The following is a 15,477-nucleotide window of genomic DNA, read 5'->3' on the forward strand; positions in this document are numbered from 1 at the left end:
CCACTGTTGGGGCACAGGGTCCACCCCTGGCCTGAGAACCTCTGCATGCAGTGGGTGTGGCCAAATAATAATAATAATAGATGGGAGTTCCCCTTGTGGCTCAGCAGAAATGAACCCAACTAGTACCTATAAGGAGGCAAGTTCAATCCCTGGCCCCCTCTCAGTGGGTTAATGATCCAGTGTTGCCACAACCTGTGGCATAGATCACATATGTGGCTTGGATCTGGAGTTGCTGCGGGAGCGGCCCAAAGAAATAGCAAAAAAACAAAAAAAAAAAAAAAAAAAAAAAAGAAAGAAAGAAATGATAATAACATGTGATGACAGCCTGTCTTTTTTATTATTATTATTATTTTTTTATTTTTTTGCCATTTCTTGGGCCACTCCCGAGGTATATGGAGGTTCCCAGGCTAGGGGTCAAATCGGAGCTGTAGCCACTGCCCTACGCCAGAGCCACAGCAACGCGGGATCCGAGCAGCGTCTGCAACCTACACCACAGCTCACAGCAACGCCGGATCGTCAACCCACTGAGCAAGGGCAGGGATCAAACCCGCAACCTCATGGTTCCTAGTTGGATTCGTTAACCACTGCACCACGACAGGAACTCCAGCCTGTCTTCTTATATCTGAACCATAAGGGTCTCCTAAGCCATTTCCCTATTTGAACTTCTTACCAAGGGCAAAATTATGATTTTTTTTTTCTGCCAAGTATTCACTCACTATATCCAATGATAGGAATTCAGGAAATTACCCCTACTCCATTTTCAGACCATGTATATGAGCACATAACCTAGACCTCAAGTCAATCAGAACATAACATCCCTTAAGTTACAATGATTATTTCATGGATGGGCAGGTAACCCAGTCAGGGCCAAAAATGCACAAGGAGTTCCTGCTGGGAAAGTCTGTTGCTCTTTCCCACTAACACAGTATGTAAGAAGATACAGTATCTGGAACTGCTGCAACCATGTCAACACCAAGGGAGAGCCAGTCCAAAGAAAGATGTAATTTATTCACTCACTGAACAATTCATAGAACTTATAGTCTAGTAGAGGACATACAATAGCAACAGCCAGCACCTATCATTTACAATGTGCCCAGCTCTGTTCTAAACACTTTACACATATAAATTCTTTTAATCATAACAGTCCTATTTTATAACATAACAATCCTTATTCCTGTTTCATAGATGAGGAAACTGAAGTAAAGAGAAGTTACTTGCCCTGGGTCACAGTGTAAATAATGGGGCTGAGAACCATACCCAGGACATCTGGCTCAATATCCTTGTATGCTCAATCACTATATTGTACACTGCTTTGTTACAGGAGGAAAAGGGGTCCTAAGAGAAAACCAGTCATGGAAGGAAGAGCCTCTGGAAAGACCTGGAGGTGGGTGAGAATAGCAGGCAACCGGAGGACTGAAAAAAAAAATTCAATTGAGCTGAAAAAGATGAGTGACGAGAGGAGACTGGCAAAGTAAGCTGGAGCCACATTAATTAGTTTACACTTTATCCTGAGGGCAGTGAAGCAAGGGAGTTACTTGGTTAGGTTGAGGCCATCAGGAAGTTGGTAAGACCCTGAGGAATGTGCAGTCTCTTACAGCATTTCACGCACGGAAGTAGGATCACAGCTTGGTATATTCAAGAGATAGAAAGCTGGTGTGCTTGAAGCCTTGAGAGTAGAAATAAACAGGGCTCAATACATTCAAGGACTTAAGATTAATCTAGTTGTCTTTTTTTTCTTTTTTCGCCACACCCAGACATGTGGAAATTTCTGGGTCAGGGATCAAACCCAAGCCCCAGCAGTAACCAGAGCCACAGCAGTAACAATGCCAGATCCTTAACCCACTGAGCCACCAGGGGAACTCCAAGATTGATCTAATTGTCATAGGAAGCCATTGGAGGATTTTAAGTGGCATCTCCTTCAAATTCTATCTCCTTAAATCTCTGGAATCCATCTGCTTCTCTCCACCATCTTCACTGCACATTTTAGTGAGAAAGATAGGTGACATCTATTGGAAGAGGACTTGGGGTCGGGAAAGTTTTAGTTTTTGCTTTTTAGATGGAAGATAGAAAGCATCATAAAATTAAATGATGGGAGTTCCTGTCATGGCTAAGCAGTTAACCAACCCGACTAGTGTCCGTGAGGATGCAGGTTCAATCCCTGGCCTCACTCAGTGGGTTAAGGACCTGGAATTGCCGTGAGCTGTGATGTAGGTCACAGCCGCAGCTCAGATCCTGTGTTTCTATGGCTGTGGTGTAGGCTAGCAGCTACAGCTCTGATTCGACCCCTAGTCTGGGAACTTCCATATGCCACAGGTGCATCCCTAAAATAAAATAAGATAAAATAAAATAAAAATACATAATAAATAAAAATCAATTAAATTAAAAAATATATCAATTTTAAAAATAAAAGGAGTTCCCGCTGTGGCACAGTGGATTAAGAATCCAACTGCAGAGGCTCAGGTCGCTACAGAAGTGTGGGTTCGATCCGCACCAGGCAGTGTTAAAGGATCTGGTGTTGCCCCAGCTGCAGCATAGGTCAGCTGGGATTCAATCCCTGACCAGGGAACTTCCAAAGGCCATGGGAGTGACCATTTAAAAAAAAAAAAAATGATGGGAACATTTACTAAAAGCTTACACTATCCTAAACCCTAGATCCAAATGAACATATATTATATAGATATGTTTATTATCATCTTCATTTTACAGATGAGGAAACTGACACTTGGAGAATTTATTTCATTTTACATTATTTTTTTCCTTTTTTAAAAAGGCCACAGCTGCGGTATAGGGAAGTTCCTAGGCTAGGGGTCAAATTGTAGCTGCAGCTGCTGGCCTACACCTGGCAAGCTGAGCTATGGACCCAGTCACTCTGTTTCATTTCATTAGCCTCTCCTAATCTCATAAAATACAAAATTCCCCCACAATCTCCTTTGAGGGAAAATCCCTGGGAAAGAAGTGAATTAACAAAGCACTCTGACTCATTTCCCTTAAGTTTTTGTGTCATCCCTGAGATTCTTCTAGTGTTATCTGTTGCCAGCAGTGTTGTACTTAGTGTCTTTTTTGGGTGATTTTGCATTTATGTAATTAATCTCTTCAACTACTGTTTAATGTGAAATTCCCTTTCACTTTAACTGCAGGTGAAATGGCATTTAATGGTAGTTCCTGTTGTGGCTCATTGGGTTAAGAATCTGACTACTATCCATAAGCATGCAGGGTTCGATCCCTGGTCTTGCTCAGCGGGTTAAGGATCCAGTGTTGCATGTGAGCTGCGGCATAGGTTGAAGATGCAGCTCCGATTTGACTCCTAGCCTGGGAACTTCCATATGCCTGGGTGTTACCCTAATAAAAGAAAGAAATACATTTCACCTAACTGTTCATGAAAGAAGATTCATATTTTTCTCATCATTGGCTGTCCTGTATTTAGTAAAATCTTGTTTTGTGGACACCCATATGCCAGAAGAACATCCGGAATATCTTGTTCCAAAACAGTTGTTTCTTCTACTAACAGAGCAGGCAGCCTGAAAGCTGGCGCCTGACATCATTTGCAAACCATCAGTGCATTTGGCAGCCCAGGCTCTGTCAATCCTGTGTCACTCAGACCCTTTCTAGACATTCACCCTCCACTCTTTCAACAACAGCCCAGCCAGTTGGTTCCTGCCATTCTCCAACAATTCTCCCCTCTCTGTCCTATATCATCAATTTTTTCCTCTCCACTTGGTCACTGCCATGAGCAAACAAAAACTTCCCATTAGAAAAAAAGAGAGAGAAGTTCCTGTTGTGGCACAGTGGAAACAGATCCGACTAGGAACCATGAGGTTGCAGGTTCGATCGCTGGCCTCCCTCAGTGGGTTAAGTAACTCACATTGCCATGAGCTGTGGTGTAGATCACAGATGAGGCTCGGATCTGGTGTTGCTGTGGCTGTGGTGTAGGCCAGCAGCTGTAGCTCCGATTAGACCTCTAGCCTGGGAAACTACGTATGCTGCCCCAGTGCGGACATAAAAAGCAAAAAATGAGAAAAAAAAAAGAAAGAAAAGAAAATCCCACCCTCTTCCCTCTTGTATTACCACTCCTTTTTGCTCTGCTCCCCTAGTAAGAGTTGTATACATACTCTGGCTGCCTTCAGTTCCTGGCAGGATCCAAGCCACCTCTGTGACCTACACCATAGCTCACTGCAACACAGATCCTTAACCCACCGAGTGAGGCTAGGGATCGAACCAGCCTTCTCATGGATACTAGTCAGGATAGTTACCTCTTGAGCCACGAGGGGAACTCAATTACTCTTTCATTTTCTCTTAAATCCACTCCATTTAGGCTTTCACCCAGACCATTCTACCATTCTACTTAAACTGCTCCTTTTAGGTCACTAATGTAACTAATGTATGTCTCTGTTACATACACACACACACACACACAAACACCAGGATAAAAGTCCCGTGCTGGAAATTTTTGTCCATTTAGTTCACTGTTGTATCCTCAGCACCTCCAATCCCTGCAAGAGTTCTCTCTCAATTCCAAGAGTCTGATTGAGGTTTCAAAGTATGAAGAGAGGGCTCAAGGCGACAAAACGGCCAAGATGTAAGAGGTTCCTCAGGCCGCTAAGGCAGTCGGGGAGACGCTAGGTGACTAAGTAGCTTTTTCTCTCTTTGCAGACCCTTAGGTTTTTCTCCAGAAAGGAATGGTCTCAGAGAGGAGAGAGTAGCCGAGGTTTTCAGGAGGGAAATTCGGGTCTGCTGCCTATCAGAATACCTACCCACGGACAACTCCTTACATGGATTCTCCCATAAAGGAACTGTACAGATTGCCGGAGGCCGCTGCCGACGCTAAACTAAGCCAGAGGCGCACTAGGAGGGGATTCCGCAAACCCGGGGCTGGAGAGGACTAAAAAGACCTGACGCTCCCACGCCCCGGATCATCCCTCCTTCGACTTGCGAGTTTCTCCTGCTGAGTGAAGTCTGGCGCTAAGAAAGAACGATTTCGCCGCGTGGCCTCATGGGAGATGTAGGCTTTCACGAGTTAGGGTAAGAAGGACCTTTTACAAAACTTTGGCAGGAGGAGCAAAAAATACGATGTGCACTGGAATCCAAAACGATCGTCACGCTCACACAAACCCTAAATACACATTTTCCCCTTTCCTTAGCCTGGGAGAGGCTCCAGAGGGGCCCCTCCTCCAGCTCAGCCCCAACGTCCCATGTGCCTCCGCTCTGTTTGGGCCGGTCTAGCTCTCTCCTGCTCGCTCGCTTCTCCATCTCTCTGTCCAATTGGAAGTGCGTTCCCGGCCAGTTCCCGCAGTGCCTTGCGGCTGCCATGGCTGCCCCCGGCTGGCAAGGGATTGCGCTCCTTCGGACCGTCTTAGGGGTCTGGACGCGGGGCCCAGAGGCTGCGAGAGAGTGCGCGGCCCGGCTCCCCTCGCTCTTGGGCAGTCAGCGGAGGTGCATTTCCTGTGTCGCGAGCCAGGCTTTCTCTGGTCCCCGCCTAGCCTCGGCTTCTCGCCCTAATGGCCACAGCTCAGCCTTGGACTGCTTCCTCGGACTCTCTCAGCCCGATAGTTCGTTGACTTTTCACGTCCCCGCCGTGTCCATGCACAGAGGTAAAGGGCTCAGACAGATTTGTACGCGTCCGTGACGGTTTTAGCACCGAAAGTCCCACGTCCTGGCAACCCTTCAGCTCTGGGCATAGCATCTTTGGCCCTGTGTTGTAGGAAACGATCTTGGGAGTTCACTGGTGGTCTAGTGGTTAGGATTCGGCGCTTTCACACCGCTGCGTTCAGGTTCAGTCCCTAGTTTGGGAAGTGAGATCCCACATCAAGCTGCACGCCAAAACCGAAAAAAAAAGGAAGGAAGAGAAAATGATTTTGAGGGCCCGAGAGCGAAAGGTGAGAAGTGGAAGGTCTCACAGGAGAGAGGTACTAGGTTCTAGGAGTTTTCAAGCCAGAGGGAACTGATGTGGTCACAACCACAGAGGCTCACAAGAGCAGCAGATTAAAGAGCCACAGTGGAGCAGACGCGACCCAATAAATGCTCTCATCTACTTGTCAAGACCCTGAACAACAGGGAGTAGGGGGTATTAGGGGTGCTGAACGTGCGCTACGGAAGATCCTCCTATAACTTATAGTTGGCTTTCTATATATGTAGTTCCTCTGTTTCTAGGATTCCCAAGGATTCAACCAACCGTAGATCGTGTAGTACACATTTAGTCAAAAAAAAAAAAAAAAAAGCATATAAACGGACCAGCGCAGTTCAAATCCATATTGTTCAAGGGTCAACTGTGTACCTGGAAATTGCATCCTCTATTCAGGGTAGCATAGGCTAGCGTCTGGTAGGGAGGCTGGGCACCAAAACTGGTAATTGCATTGCGATGTCATAAGGAGTAAATACATGGAGTTTCCACTGTGGCACAACGGAAATGAATGTGTCTAGTATCCATGAGGATGTGGGTTTGATCCCTGGCCTCACTCAGTGGGTTAAGGAACCAGCATTGCCGTGAGCTGTGGTGTAGGTGGCAGACGTGGCTTGGATCCCTTGTTGCTGTGGCTGTGGTGTAGGCTGGCAGCTGTAGCTGTGATTTGTGATCCCTAGCCTGGGAACTTCCATATGCCTGAAGTTTGACTCTAAAAAGCAAAAATGGGGAGTTCCCGTCGTGGCGCAGTGGTTAACGAATCCGACTAGGAACCATGAGGTTGCGGGTTCGGTCCCTGCCCTTGCTCAGTGGGTTGACGATCCAGCGTTGCCGTGAGCTGTGGTGTAGGTTGCAGACGCAGCTCGGATCCCGCGTTGCTGTGGCTCTGGCGTAGGCCGGTGGCTACAGCTCCGATTCAACCCCTAGCCTGGGAACCTCCATATGCTGTGGGAGCGGCCCAAGAAACAGCAACAACAACAACAACAAAAGACAAAAAGACAAAAAAAAAAAAATAAAGCAAAAATGGCACAGCAGAAATGAATCTGACTAGGAACCATGAGGTGGCAGGTTCCGATCCCTGGCCTCGTTAAGTGGGTTAAGGATCTGGTGTTGCTTTGAGCTGTGGTATAGGTCACAGACACAGCTCGGATCCCATGTTGCTGTGATTGTGGCATAGGTTGGCAGCTACAGCTCCGATTCGACCCCTAGTATGGAAACTTCCATATGCCGTGGGTGAGGCCCTAAAAAGTGAAAAAAGAAAAAAAAGAGAAAATGAATGAGTACAGAAAGAGTGAGAAAGCTTGCAGAGCCTTCATAGCATCCTTAGTAGGTTGAGATAGAGCTGGAGGGATTTCTGGCTTCATCTGGTATAGCTGTACTGTCACACGTGCATACATTTACTGGGCATAGCTACACAATACAATTCCAAAAGGTTATTGAATATTAAGTGCCAGGCATTGTTTTGTGTAGTTTTACACAATTACCAGTTGTCAAAAGGTTGTACAGTAAGTGGGTACTGTTAATATCATTTCTGTTTCACATATGAGAAGATTAAGGGGCTTAGAGAGGGTAGATAACTTTTTTTTTTTTTTTTTTTTTTTTTAGGGCCGCACCTGCAGCATATGAAAGTTTCCAGGCCAGGGGTCAAATTGTAGCTACAGCTGCCAGCCTAAGCCACAGCCACAGCAGCTCAGGATCCGAACTGCATCTTCGACCTAAACCACAGCTCACAGCAATACCAGATTCCCCAATCCACTGAGCAAGGCGGGGGATCAAACCCACATCCTCATGGATGCTAGTCGGATTCGTTACCACAGAGCCACGACAGGACCTCCGAAGGCAGATAACTTCATAAAGGCAATAAACTAATGGACAATCTGAATCTCAAAGCCAGATCTTGGCTTCAACCTGGTTCACTAATCTTGTACCCATACTCTCTTTGTGGATAAGTAGGACTGGGTACCTGACAGGGGATCCAGATTGCACTACCTCTCACTCCCCTCCCATCCCCACCTACAGATGAGCAGGATCTCCTCTTGGTCCACCGCCCTGACATGCCTGAGAACCCCCGGGTCCTACGAGTAGTCATCCTGGGTGCCCCAAATGCAGGGAAGTCAACACTCTCCAACAAGCTGCTGGGCCGAAAAGTATGTTACGTCCTTGGCCCCCTTCCTTTTTTGTTTCCCCCTTCTTACTGTGCCTTCGTGGATTGTTCTAGAGGGATCTGGGAACCTCACTTGGGACTTCTTTGTTCCTGGCAGGTGTTCCCTGTCTCCAAGAAGGTGCACACCACTCGCAGCCAAGCTCTGGGGGTCATCACAGAGAAAGAGGCCCAGGTGGTGGGTACTTGCAATGGACGTCCAGCAAACAGGACAGAGAGCCAAGCTAAAAGGGTCTCCCTTCCTGTTAGACCTGAAGAAAATTATTATGTTTAGACTCACTTCTCTGGGGGAAGAGGGGGTCTCCTCTTCCTTTAAGCCTGATGTATTTCCCTCTGCCTTCCCTCTCTGGCATCTACTCAGAAAAGTCTCATTGCCTCTTTACCACTTCCTAATCTTCCAAGTATTCACAGTCATCCTCTTCCTCCTAAATCCCGTCTAGAGTTAAAACAAGCTGGAGGGTAAAAATCCAAAGTTAGCTTGGCCAAAAAGTGGGGGCAGGCTCCTGACATCAAAGGTGGGTGGCCTTTTGCTTCTCAGTCATAATCTTTCCTCTGGGGTGGGGGAATCTCTCTTTCCTGATTTTAGATTCTACTTGATACTCCTGGCCTCATCAGCCCTGCTAAACAGAAAAGGTAAATAGCTGTGGAAACGGGGTGGTAGGGGGAAGGTGTTGAGGAGGGGGTGGGGAAGAGTCCCTTCTAGAGGCTGGAAACCCCTCTTTTCACACCCCATCCATCCTTTGGAGAGCATCAGTCATAAGACCCTTGCTTGGGGTGGGGGGAAAGGAGTAAAATAGGAATTTGGGATTATACCGCTACTGCTGCATATAAAACGCACTTCTATCTATGAAATAGATGAACAACGAGGACCTATTCTTTAGCATAAGAAACTATATTCAATATCTTTTAATAACCTATAATTGGAAAAGAATCTGAAGAAACATATATATGTATAACTTAATCACTTTGTTGTACACCTGGTGCATTGTAAATCAACTGTACTTCAATAAAAAGAGAGAGAGAAGGAAAAAGACCCTCCTGACCGACACGCATCTGTCCCTTAGGCATCATTTGGAGCCCTCTTTGTTGGAAGATCCGTGGAAGAGCATGGAATCTGCTGATCTGGGTTAGGCTCGGGATGGGCATCTGAAGCCCAGTTTACATGGTCATGGTCTCTCATTCCTGGTAGTTTTGGGGGGTGGGGTTGGCCAGAGCCCATACCCTGGAAATTTGGGGGAATGGGGAAAGAGTGGGCATCTCTTTGCCTCCCCCTGCCACCCATCTTCCAGTTGTGGTTCTTGTGGATGTCTCGGACCAGTGGACTCGGAACCAGCTCAGCCCGCAGGTGCTCCAGTGCTTGACCCAGTTCTCCCAAGTGCCCAGCATCCTTGTCATGAACAAGGTGAGCACCACCTACCTGAGGAAGGGGTCTCCTTCAAGGCCCCCATCTTGCTGACCACAGTCCCCGGCCCACCCCCCACCCCCAGGTGGATCGCCTGAAGCAGAAGTCAGTTCTCCTGGAGCTCACGGCAGCCCTCACCGAAGGCGTGGTCAACGGCAAGAAGCTCACGGTGAGGCAGGCCTTGCGCTCACAGCGGGATGCTCGTCGCCCCGGCCCAGCTGCTAAGGGCCCAGACACAGAGTCTGTGGGAGACCCTCAGAGGACTGGCTGGCCCCACTTCCAGGAGATCTTCATGTTGTCCGCTCTAAGCCAGGAGGATGTGAAAATACTAAAGGTCAGTTAGCCTTGACCGTAGCCTGGCCCTTGGTCTCCACCATGTAAAGACAAGCCTCAGTGTTCCTCCTGGAAGTGAGGGACTGGGGAGTCCTGCTTGGGACTGAGGAGTCCTGCTTGGGACTGAGATGCCCACCTACTCCCTCTGTGCCCTTAGCAATACCTCCTGGCACAGGCCCGGCCCGGGCCCTGGGAGTTCCACAGTGGAGTTCTCACCAGCCAGACGCCTCAGGAGATCTGCGCCAACATTGTCCGAGAGAAGCTGCTAGAGTACCTGCCCCAGGAGGTGCCCTATGGAGTGCAGCAGGTGCAGGCCCAGTGAGGGGGCTGTGGGCTCGCCACCAGGCACACACCTAGAGCGGGACAGTGGGTCCCAAAGAGGTGCGATAGTGGCCTGCCTGACCAGTCCCACTGTCTCCCTGTGCAGAAGACGATGATGTGGGAGGAAGGGCCAAGCGGGCAGCTGGTGATTGAACAAAAGCTTCTGGTGCCCAAGGAATCTCATATGGTAAGCAGGGCCAAGCTAGGAGGAGGGGCCAAGCCTTCCTGCGAGCCCTGGGAGCAGGCTCACGTCCCTCTTTATCCATCCCCAGAGGCTCCTGATCGGTCCAAAGGGGCACTTGATCTCCCAGATTGCACAGGAGGTGGGCCAAGACCTCATGGACATCTTCCTCTGTGAGGTTCAGCTCCGCCTGTCTGTGAAACTCCTCAAGTGACCACCGTCTGCTGTCTTTCCTGAAGTGTCCCTGCCCAAGATGCTGGCGGGAGCCGCGGACCAGACCAGAACTGCCCCCGACCCGGGCCCACAGGGTCTGGGGAGGGTCTTGGTCGCTGGCTGACTGGCTAACTGCTGGCCTGGCCTGGCCGAGTCCGCACAGCACCTGCCCAGCTGTGCTGCCTGTTGGGGGAAGGAACCCACCTTAGCTCGGTTGCCAGGTGGTTCCACTCCCTGGGGCTAGAGCTGCTAAGGTCTTAGAAGCTGGCCCTTTGGTGTGGGGGCAGGAGCGCTGTGGCACCGCTCCTGCCTGGCACTGGGCTGGTTTCTCCCAGGGTGCCGGTTGTTAGCTGAGGAGATCCTTCCCCTCTCCCCTTAGTTCCTGCACCTCGCAGCTGTGTGAGGACCCATGTGTCCCAAGTGAGATCGTGCCGCCCACCCAGCCCTCTCTAATAAAGTTAAAAGACAAGCATCCTAGCCTTTATCTTTATTTCTTTAGAACAGGACAGAGAAACCCCCCGCCCCCCGCCAGTTGTCTGAGCTGGAGTCTCCCCCTTCAGCAGTCCGCTCTGCGGTCTCGAGCAGTCTTCTTGGCACGTTTTCTGGGTGCAGCAAGAGAACCGTTACCATTACTAAACTCAGTAATGGTAACGGTTTGCTCGCCACCCCCAAGTGCCCTGGCGGTCGGCAGGCGGGGATAGGGCTGTGTGGGCTCGCGGCGTCCCCTACTCTCGTCAGGCTCCAGAGCTGGGAGCACCCGGACTAGTACATCATCTATACTGTAGTGTCTCATCGCAAACTTACAGTATATGATGATATCCCAGCCAGGGCCCTGCAGGAGGTGCAGGGAGCATGGCTTGGCAAGCACTGTGGCAGAGAGCCAGGCACTGGGGGCAGGTCAGGGCTGGGCACACAGGGCTCCCCACTCCCCGCTCCACAATTCCCAGGCCAGGCCCTCCTGGGTTCCATGGTCAAGGGCAGCCTGAAGGGGCCTGACCCGAAGAGCCCTTCAGAGCCAAAGTCTGTTGATCTTAGGGACTCAGTGCCAGGAAGCAAAAGGCAAAATGAAGCAAAAGCTTCCCTCTGATCAGACCAACAAGCAGACAGACCCAGAAGGGGACACTTACCTGCAGCTGGAACTGCAGACCTGCAGACCGAGGAGGCCTCTGGATGCAGGGAGGCCCTGTCCCTGCCTCTCCACTCAACCAGCTCCCTTTTTAATCCACCAGCTGGCCAGCCCCTCCCCTTGGGTGGGGCACTTTCCCGGGTTCTGGAAGGTGCTGCCTATTAACCCTTTCCCTGCTAGACTCCTTGGACTGAAGATCTCTGGCCTTTCTCTCTCTTAGGCCCTTTGTCACAAACTCTTTTATGGACCTTGCTATGCCTTCCCTCCCATCCCCTTGAAGCTGGTCACCTAACCAACTGCTGGGCCCTGGTCTGGGAGGAGGGAAAACACCCTCCCCCCGTGCCTCCTTCAGGGCCTAATTGCTAGTCCCAGCCTTGGTGGAGGAGGTGGTGGCAGGAATGTCAGTTCCAATCTCCGTTAGGCAGGGAGGACAGCTGGATCTCGGGGCAAACTCTGACCTAAATGTCCGGCCCCAGGCCCCTGCCTGTGTTTAGGCTGAACCGAAGGGGGCCAGGTCCCGTGGCCACGTCTGCCATGGTGAGGTCTTCTAGGTGGCGTCAACTGCCAGAAGATTTGCAGGCAGCTGAATCGCAAGCTGCCATGGGAGCCAGCGTCAGAATGGGTAGGGCCAGCCCTTCAGAGCTGAAGGCACCTAGAGGGAGAGCCTAGCATACCGGGTCCTCTGCCTCCCGGGAAGGTGACACTCTTGGGGTAGAGACTCCTCAAGGCAGGGCCTCTGTTATGTGGACCCCATCCTGCAGGACGCATCTGCTTTTCTGCCTCTTCGCTCCTCCCTCCTTGACCATCTGGTCTGTGTGCTGGGAGGCAGCTGCCCGCTTCCTCCAAGGGCAGATGAGGCCAGGATGGGGAGAGGAGAGATCCAACCTTCTTTTGGGTCCTTGGAAGTGTTTTGCCTCCTGCCCTCACAGAACCTTGGCACATGTTCTGCCCTCTGTTTGACATCATCTTCCCTCCTTTCTTGCCTCGTTAACTCCTTTTTTTTTTTTTTTTTTTTTTTTTTTTTTTTTTTTTTGCTTTTTAGGGCCACACCTGCAGCATATGGAGATTCCCAGGCTAGGGGTCAAATTGGAGCTACAGCTGCCGGCCTACACCACAGCCACAGCAATGCAGGATCCAAGCTGAGTCAGCGACCTACACCACAGGTCACGGCAACACCGGATCCCCAACCCACTGGGCAAGGCTAGGGATCAAACCTGCAACCTCATGGTTCCTAGTCCGATTTGTTTCCGCTGCTCCATGATGGGAACTCCCTCGTTAACTCATTCCCTCTTCAGATCTCTGAGTGACACCTCTGCAGGGAAGTCTTCCCTGGCTGGTCAACCGCCCCCTGTTAAGGGCTCACTTATTTGTTTGGTTATTCACATTTAGAGGGCCTGGTTTATTCACCGACGTAGCTTTGCCACAGAGAAATGACTAAAGAAACGACTGTGTAGGATTACAGACCACGTGGAGCCGAACTGGGTGTGATGGCGGGGGGCGAGGCTTTGCCCTGGGGAGGCAGACAAAGCTGCAGCCCTTTCAGGCCAGTCCTGCTCGCGCCCCCTTGTCAACAAGAATCCTAACAGTCGGTTGGTAAAGCTGTGAGGCAGAGGTAATTAACTGCGGGGAAGCACTCAGGGCAGGGCTGGCGCTGGCCCACAGAAGGGGTTCAAGTAGCTCCATTCCTACCTCCCCTCCTCCCCACAGGCCCATACTCAAGGCCACAGATGAGGCCTGTTGACCATCTGAAAACTCATCAAAGACTCTTGAAAGCAGCTGGAGGCCATTGAGAGCACCCAGTTTCAGAGGTAACAGACCTTGAGTGACAGTCCCAACTCCACTGCATCCAGCTCTGACCCCAGACAAACTGCTTCCTTGGAGGTCAAATGGGCACCACGCACACCTACCTCACAAGATGCTTCCAAGTGTTAACTCAGGTCAAAGGCCCCGATCGGAGGCCAGCACATATGGAACCAGTTGTGTGACTGGGGGTGGGGGGGCAAAGTACCACTTTTCTGAGCTTTGGTGGTACTATGTATCTTGCCAAGTTTTAAGAATTAAGTGAGAAACGGGTGAGAAGCCTTTAGAGACCCAAGTGCTCTAACCCAGTAAGGAATTATCCCTGTCTATTCCTGCCTGCCTGGCACCCCCCTTTCCCGTCCTGCGACCTCAACCTGCAAGGCCCCTTCTACTCAGAGATCCCCCAGATAGTTCAGGCTCCTTGACCAGAATAAAGGCTTCAAATTTGTGCCATTCACTGGCTAGGTTTTTGCTTAGTCCCTGGGGGCCAAGTTCAAAGGTGAGCCTGGAAAGAACCCAGGGGTCCTGGAGCTGGAGAGAGATATCTCCACCAGCCAGAGATCTTGGGACCATGGCCCTGGCCTAGGGTGGAGGGAGCTATGATCAGGGTGTGGCTGGAGGAGAGTCTGAGCCTGGGTGTGGTGGTCTGGGGACCCTGATTAGCAGACTTGGGGCTATCAGGGTGGGGGCCCTCCTGTTTATCAGGAGCGTGCAGGGGCCACTGAGGACACTTTGTGCTGAGGGCTATCTCCTGGATGGCTGCTTTGCCATCCTTCCACCTCCTTAGAGCCCTGAGGGGAGCTAGGATTGGAGGCCTTCTCCCTTTCTGCACGTCAGAGGGAGACTCTGCCCCTTGCCCGGCCAGCATGGGGCTGGAGGACACATCCTGGTCCTTGGGCCAAGCCTTGTATGCTAACAGTTTTTGCTGCAGACTAGGAGTTTCTCAGCTCTCCTGAGACCAAGGTGGGCTGATCTGGGACCTTAACCTTCTAAAGTCTAATTCTAATCCCTGACATGGCAACTTTATTTTTATTTATTTATTTATTTTGTCTTTTTGCCATTTTCTTGGGCTGCTCCCATGGCATACGGAGGTTCCCAGGCTAGGGGTCGAATCGGAGCTATAGCTGCTGGCCTATTCCAGGGCCACAGCAACGCAGGATCCAAGCTATGTCTGCAACCTACACCATGGCTCACGGCAACGCCGGATCCTTAACCCACTGAGCAAGGGCAGGAACCGAACCCGCAACCTCATGGTTCCTAGTCGGATTCGTTAGCCACTGAGCCGTGACGGGAACTCTGACGGCAACTTTAAACTTAGACTCTTATTTAGGCCTTCTTTGGATGAAATCCTTAAATCACACAGCAAGTGATGAAATTAAGGATGGTCAGATCTGCCAAGAGTCCTTAAAAATTGTGGGATTCAAGGAGTTCCCTGGTGGCACAGAGGGTTAAGGATCTGGTATTGTCACTGCAGTGGCTCGGGTTCCATCCCGGGCCCAGGAACTTCCACATGGCACAGGTGTTGCCAAAAAAAAAAAATCATGGAATACAACTCCCTCCTTTTATAGGAAACTGAGGCCCAGCGAAGGGGAGGGTATCGTGCAAAGCTTCAGGCTTCCCTCCATCTTTCAGCACCTGGGAACCCATGACCCTGTGAGGAATAGTAAGGCAGCAGCTGATACCCACAGGTACAGAGGCACATACACAGCACACACGTATGATGCCCACATAGACACAATACCCAAAAAACTGGACTCAGCTGGTAAAATTACTCTTAATTTCCTCATGGTTGTTTTACTAAGTTTCATAAAGTGGGCAGTTTTGTGTCTTTTTTTGTTTTGTTTTTTCTTTCAGGGCCGCACCCACGGCATATGAAGGTTCCCAGGCTAGAGTTCAAATCGGAGCTGTAGCTGCTGGCCTACACCACAGCCACAGCAACGCCAGATTTGAGCCTCGTCTGTGACCTACACCGCAGCTCACGGCAGCACCAGATCCTTAACCCACCAAGCGACTCCAGGGAATGAACCTATGTCTTCATGGATAC

At 50.3% G+C, this 15,477-nt stretch overlaps 1 protein-coding gene, 1 long non-coding RNA gene and 2 other non-coding genes across 6 annotated transcripts; 1 reads left to right on the plus strand and 3 right to left on the minus strand.

The window, feature by feature from the left end:
• Nucleotides 1-987: 987 nt before the first annotated feature.
• On the minus strand, nucleotides 988-11,698 carry LOC146398279 (uncharacterized). 3 transcript variants are annotated; one of them, XR_014821639.1, is made up of 3 exons: nucleotides 11,635-11,698; nucleotides 2,854-5,807; nucleotides 988-2,265 (listed from the first exon to the last, which is right to left on the minus strand). It is a non-coding gene; the product is annotated as an uncharacterized LOC146398279 (long non-coding RNA). The 3 variants fall into 3 exon arrangements; XR_014821638.1 differs by having other exon boundaries at nucleotides 988-2,258; nucleotides 2,840-5,807; XR_014821637.1 differs by lacking the exon at nucleotides 988-2,265 and having other exon boundaries at nucleotides 2,670-5,807.
• Nucleotides 5,280-10,979, plus strand: ERAL1 (Era like 12S mitochondrial rRNA chaperone 1). Its single transcript, XM_003131792.6, has 10 exons — nucleotides 5,280-5,588; nucleotides 7,916-8,043; nucleotides 8,158-8,235; nucleotides 8,644-8,690; nucleotides 9,122-9,183; nucleotides 9,347-9,459; nucleotides 9,545-9,793; nucleotides 9,950-10,099; nucleotides 10,220-10,300; nucleotides 10,386-10,979. Exons 1-10 carry the CDS (start codon nucleotides 5,306-5,308, stop codon nucleotides 10,506-10,508), a joined length of 1,314 nt encoding a protein of 437 aa, XP_003131840.4. The 5' UTR covers nucleotides 5,280-5,305; the 3' UTR covers nucleotides 10,509-10,979.
• MIR451 (microRNA mir-451) lies at nucleotides 11,113-11,177 on the minus strand. The gene has a single exon (NR_038598.1). It is a non-coding gene; the product is annotated as a microRNA mir-451 (primary transcript).
• MIR144 (microRNA mir-144) lies at nucleotides 11,263-11,338 on the minus strand. Its single transcript, NR_128419.1, has one exon. It is a non-coding gene; the product is annotated as a microRNA mir-144 (primary transcript).
• Nucleotides 11,699-15,477: the final 3,779 nt, after the last annotated feature.

This window comes from Sus scrofa, chromosome 12 (genome assembly GCF_054392235.1).
Source record: "Sus scrofa isolate SSC_HxYL_T2T_F1_AM1 chromosome 12, Sscrofa_HxYL_maternal_Yorkshire_Landrace_v2.0, whole genome shotgun sequence".
Classification (NCBI taxonomy): Eukaryota; Metazoa; Chordata; class Mammalia; order Artiodactyla; family Suidae; genus Sus; species Sus scrofa.

What these genes read in the sequence shown, in the direction of transcription:
- ERAL1 (XM_003131792.6), top strand. Translation starts at nt 5,306, where the DNA reads ATGGCTGCCCCCGGCTGGCAAGGGATTGCGCTCCTTCGGACCGTCTTA. An exon ending in GCATCCTTGTCATGAACAAG is followed by an intron (nt 9,460 to 9,544) that starts GTGAGCACCACC and finishes CCCCACCCCCAG; the next exon opens with GTGGATCGCCTGAAGCAGAA. An exon ending in AGGATGTGAAAATACTAAAG is followed by an intron (nt 9,794 to 9,949) that starts GTCAGTTAGCCT and finishes CTGTGCCCTTAG; the next exon opens with CAATACCTCCTGGCACAGGC.